At 59.7% G+C, this 5,548-nt stretch overlaps 1 protein-coding gene across 1 annotated transcript in view; it reads left to right on the top strand.

The window, feature by feature from the left end:
• Positions 1-5,548, top strand: part of PIEZO1 (piezo type mechanosensitive ion channel component 1) — a 64,286-nt gene that overhangs the window by 50,979 nt on the left and 7,759 nt on the right. The window contains 11 exon segments of the mRNA XM_006927128.3: positions 1-46; positions 994-1,098; positions 1,827-1,980; positions 2,247-2,490; positions 2,568-2,664; positions 2,899-3,005; positions 3,007-3,071; positions 3,613-3,702; positions 3,780-3,874; positions 4,194-4,265; positions 4,894-4,991. The exon segment at positions 1-46 is cut by the window's left edge and continues 32 nt beyond it. Of these exon segments, the coding sequence (XP_006927190.1) occupies positions 1-46; positions 994-1,098; positions 1,827-1,980; positions 2,247-2,490; positions 2,568-2,664; positions 2,899-3,005; positions 3,007-3,071; positions 3,613-3,702; positions 3,780-3,874; positions 4,194-4,265; positions 4,894-4,991 (1,173 nt within the window).

The raw sequence follows: 5,548 nt of genomic DNA, 5'->3' as shown, positions 1-5,548 counted from the left end.
TACCAGTACCTGCTGTGCCTGGGCATCCCCCCGGCCCTGTGCATTGGTGAGCAGGGCGCAGGCGGTGGGCAGGGTGTGGGGCATGAGCACTAAGTGATCCGGTGCACAGGGCCGTGGCCACACGAAAGCGCACGGGGGTGTTTCCCACCTGCTGTGGGCTCCTCTAGCCCCCGGAGTGGGCCTCAGCTCCCCTCACCATTACACGGTCTGGCCTCCTCTCTAGTCCATCCCCACTCAGCCCCCAGCCCCACCCAGGTGCTCCTGGTGCTCCTTCCACGGACCCCGCCAGCTGCAGCCATCTCTCTGGAGTGGCAGTGCTGTGGCTTCTTTTCCATAGCATATAAGGCGCATCTGTGTTGATGTGTGTGTTGATACTTTGGTTTTTTTCCTTGGTTTGAATGTACTGTAGTTGGTTTGACCTTTCACCCATGGGAGACGTCTGGTGGTTTCCAGTTTGGGGCTGCGATGTATAGGTTTCTACGTAGGCATAGTTCTCATTTCTCTGGGATAAATGCCCAGAGCAGCTGTCCCATTTTACATTCCCACCAGCAACGTATGTGTTATCCGGTTCTTCCACATGCTCACCAGCATTCAGTGTCACCACTATTTTTTATTTTAGCCACTCTGAGAGATGTAGGATGATGTCTCATTCTGGTCCATCCGTACCATGGCCCACCACTCAGGAAGGCTGCCCCGCCTACCTGCCTGCCTGTTATTCTCTAGATGTAACTCAGTTCCTCCCATGGGGACCTGGGGCACAGTTTATGCCTGGGAAACGTATACATAAGAATGTGCTAGAAGCTCTGGACCTGTACGCTCTTGAGACTCCAAGTGAGAGTAGGTGTGTTTTTGAGGCTGACTGTGTGAATATGTGTGTGTAAGTGTAAGTGTAAGAATGATTCCCCTGGACACTGGGCCCCTGGAGACTGCAAGCCAGCAGAATGGGACAGGGATGGAATGTCTGGAGCCCTGATGCACACCCTCCACCTACAGACTATCCATGGCGCTGGAGCCAGGCCATCCCCATGAACTCTGCCCTCATCAAGTGGCTGTACCTGCCCGACTTCTTCAGGGCCCCCAACTCCACCAACCTCATCAGTGAGTACCCACCGCTGGGCCCCTTGTCCACACACGCCATCTGCAGCCAGCCTCATGGGAAGCCAAGGAGGTTTTGTATGGGGACAGGCAGCAGGCGAGTGTAGACCCTCCTCTCTAGCCAGCAAAGAGATGCCTTGTCCAGGCCTTGCCAGCCAGTCCAATCCTGTGGTTCCCCAGCAAGATAGGGGACATGCCCATGGCACTAAGGCACACTTCGCATGTGCACACCCAGCCACCAGACATGTATTTGCTTGCCAGTGTGTAGGTAGCTGTGCATGCAGGTGTGGATGTGGGGGTGGACACTGGTGTGAATGCAGGGGCGGACCCTGGTGTGGAACAGGTGTGTACCGGGTAGACAGAGGGACAGACACAGGTGTGCATAGACTGATGCCTATATGGTATGAAGTCAGGCATACTTTATTCCTGATATGCATATGGTGTACATAGAGCCTCATGTACATGCACAGACAGGCAGAATGTGTACACAAGTGTGGTCTCCGACATCCATGTGCATATCCATGCCCATGTGTTCATATACACAGACATGTGTCTGCCCAGTCGCCCCCACCCCCACCCCCCGCCACTACATACACATAACCTATTTCTCTCTGGTCTGGGTACAAGGTCAGTGCCAGGAGGGATGTGCCCTGTGCCCTTCATGTGCCAGGCCTCCACATGGCCAATGGTTCTTGGGGTCAGTGTGGCAGGGCCGTCCCATGTGCCCACAGGTGACTTCCTCCTGCTGCTCTGCGCCTCCCAGCAGTGGCAGGTATTCTCAGCCGAGGGCACCGAGGAGTGGCAGCACATGGCCGGCGTCAACACCGACCACCTGGAGCCACTGCGGGGGGAGCCCAACCCTGTGCCCAACTTCATCCACTGCAGGTGGGTCCCAGGGCATCGCCAGCTTACGGAGCCCAGTCGGGGCTGAGGGCTCGCTAGGGCCGTGTAGGCAACTGGTTAGCAGAGCTGACAGACACACCTGGGTTCTGGCTAGGACTGAGCCTTGGATAGGTGCTGCCAGTGATGTCCTGTGGCCAGGACAAGGGGTGGACACCGACCTCACAACAGAGGGGCCTTCTGAGTTCCTTTGGCCCGAGGCTGCGGGGGGAGGAGGGGTAACCGGCCCACAGTGACATCCCGCCCGGCAGGTCCTACCTCGACATGCTGAAAGTGGCCGTCTTCCGCTACCTCTTCTGGCTGGTGCTGGTGGTGGTGTTCGTCACAGGGGCCACGCGCATCAGTGTCTTCGGGCTGGGCTACCTGCTGGCCTGTTTCTACCTGCTGCTCTTCGGCACCTCTCTGCTGCAGAAGGACACGCATGCCCGCCTCGTGCTGTGGGACTGCCTCATCCTCTACAATGTCACCGTCATCATCTCTAAGAACATGCTCTCGGTGAGCCAGCCTGCCCAGCTCCAGCCCTGACCCAAACCCTGACCCCGCAGGCTAGCTGACCCTCTTTCCGCCCCCAGCTCCTGTCCTGCGTCTTTGTGGAGCAAATGCAGAGCAGCTTCTGCTGGGTCATCCAGCTCTTCAGCCTTGTGTGCACAGTCAAAGGCTACTACAACCGTGAGTGGGAGAGGGCAGGTGGCTGGGAGCATCTGGGACACGTACCACTTCTGGGACCCCAACCCCTATCCCTGACCCACACTCCTGACCTATGTCCTTGACCCTGACCCCGACAAATATGCTTGACCTCCTGCCCCTGACTCAGGTCCCTAACCCCTGCCCCACAGCCCTGACCCCAACCCATGCTCCTGACCCTGATCACACCCCTTACCTGTGCTGGCGCCTGTTCCACAGCCAAGGAGATGCTGAGCAGGGACCAGGACTGCCTGCTGCCCATAGAGGAGGCCGGCATCCTCTGGGACAGTGTTTGTTTCCTGTTCCTGCTGCTGCAGCGCCGTGTTCTTCCTCAGCTACTACTTCCTGCATGTCAGGGCCGAGCTCCAGGCCACCGCGCTGCAGGCCTCCAGGTTGGCCCCTGCCTCTGGTTCCTCAGGCCCATCTAGGGCAGGGCGCTGTTCCCTGATGCGACATGTCCCCTAGAGGGAGAACTGATGACCACAGGCCATTAGCGCTTCCTCAGAGGCCCAAGTGCACTTCATGTGCTCTCAGCCCCAGCTGTGTGTGGGCTGGTGTTTCCGTCCTGTTATTGCCCCCACACTGGGTTAGGGTGCACCCCACCAGAGGGCCTGACCCCCCTTGCCCTGCGCTCTGGTCAGTGAGCCGACGCATCTCCCTGTCCCTGGCCTCTGCAGCTCCCACGGCCGGGGAGACAGGTCTGCGGTCTTGCTGCTACCTTCTCGTTTGCATTTCTTTCCACCCCATGAGACGAGAGGCAGCAGGAAGGGTCCCCACCCTCTGACCGTAGTACCCCACGGGGTGGGGGTCATGCTGGGGAGCCAGCCCTCAGTGGGAGCAGGGAGGGGCTGGGGAGGTGGGCCAAGCCCAGAGGAAGGGGAGCCTATATAGCTGGAGCTTGGCACCCCCTGGGCCTCACTCACCTCTCCACAGGGGTTTTGCCCTGTACAATGCTGCCAACCTCAAAAGCATTGACTTCCACCGCAAGGCCGAGGAGAAGTCACTGGCCCAGCTAAAAAGACAGTAGGTGCCATCTGGGGGAGCTGGGTGGGGGCGTTTTCCTGACTGGCCCAGCACTCAGAGCCTTCTTCCACCCACAGGATGGAACGTATCCGCACCAAGCAGAAGAAGCACAGGCAGAGCCGGGTGAATCTTGGCCACCCCCAGGAACCCTTGGACCCTGACCAGGAGCCAGGTATGTGTGGATGGAGCCTCGTGGGCCCCTGAGTCCTGGCGTGTTTATGCCACTGGAGCCTGCCTGAGTCCGTGCCACGTGACGTCCCAAAGGGCTTCCAGCCCATCTGTCCTGTGCCATGTGGTCACTCTCTGTCCCCAAAAGCCACACAGCTGGCCTGTGACTGTCCGTTTGCACTTGTGGGCTGTCCTCCATCCCCACAGTACCACACAGCCTCTGTCACTGCAGGGACTCGGTGTCTGTCTCTGCTGAGGGGCCGCCCTCATTCTCCCATGCCTCTCCCTGCTGGCTCATGCTCGCCACCCGCTCCCCTCCACAGGGCCCAGCAGTCCAGAGGGCTCCTCCCCGCCACAGAGACGGTGGTGGCGGCCCTGGCTGGACCACGCCACAGGTACTGCCCCAACCTGGCTGCCATGACCACACCCTCAAGACACCCTCCCCTTCTCTCAGTTGCTGTCCACCTTTGGGGTGGATGGAGTTTGTCAGGTGCTGACCTCCAGCCTGTGCATGTTCCCCTTTCCCTGCGCTTCCCATGATCACTGTCATGCACACCCCCAGGCCTCACTCCGAGCCATGAAGTAATAAGGGGCTAGGTCTCAACTTAGCTGGGCCTCTGACAACAGGCTCTGTTCCTTTCTAACTCAGGGATTCAGAAGTCTGAATCTTCACTGCCCACCCCCTTCCCCAGCCCTGCCTCCTCTATGTTCCTCTCGTCCAGTCTCGTCTCGTTCCACGGCTCTGGCCTGTGTCCTGTGCATGTGCTTCCGTCCCCTAGGCTGCTGCTTCCCGCCTCCAGCCACTGTGGCTGTCACTCGGGGGGAGGGTGGCATGGGGACCTTGGCTCATGGAGTCATAAGATGCTGAGGGGACCCAAGCTGGGCAACCCAGCAAGACCTGTTACTGGGCCCACTTAAACCCAAGAAATGAACTTGAAGGTCTTGTGGGTGTATGGGGGTGGGAGGGTGGAAAGCCCTTCCCTGTGTGGGGGAAGCCGGCTCTCAGCTCCACTCTGCCCACAGTCGTCCACTCCGGGGACTACTTCCTGTTTGAGTCCAGTGAGGAGGAGGAGGAGGCCCAGCCTGAGGACTCTAGGCCATCAGCACAGAGTGCCTTCCAGGTGATGTGGAGGGTCCCCTGCCTGCCATCCCTCGTCCATGGAGCACCAGGGCTAGGGTAGCACAGGGAGGACAGATGCCCCCAGGGACTGTGGAGCCTGCCCAGCCCCATCCAGACTGCCCAAGTCCACAAGTTAGAAGGGACAGGAGACTATGGGGGACATAGGTCATGTGCCCCTCTGCCCACTGCCTCCCATGGGCCCGGCTCTGACCACCCAGGTCTGTGGTAGTCACTGGTGGCCTGGCCTTTGAGAAGGACTGAGTATGTTTGTTGGACACACATCTGTCTCCTGGGCCAGGAGACTCTTGTCCACCTTTAGGTCCCCGGTCCTAGCGTGGGGCCCAGGTGCTGTGATGTGCGGGGTGGGCCGTGTGCAGAGCATTCCCACGATGCTCATAGGGCCCAGGTGCTGTGATGTGCGGGGTGGGCCGTGTGCAGAGCATTCCCACGATGCTCATAGGGCCCAGGTGCTGTGATGTGCGGGGTGGGCCGTGTGCAGAGCATTCCCACGATGCTCATAGGGCCCAGGTGCTGCGATGTGCGGGGCGGGCCCGGGGC

The sequence above is a fragment of the Pteropus alecto genome, unplaced genomic scaffold, assembly GCF_000325575.1.
Source record: "Pteropus alecto unplaced genomic scaffold, ASM32557v1 scaffold7, whole genome shotgun sequence".
Taxonomy (NCBI): Eukaryota; Metazoa; Chordata; class Mammalia; order Chiroptera; family Pteropodidae; genus Pteropus; species Pteropus alecto.
The sequence above is the reverse complement of the archived record's forward strand: the minus strand, read 5'-3'. Positions and strand labels throughout refer to the sequence as shown.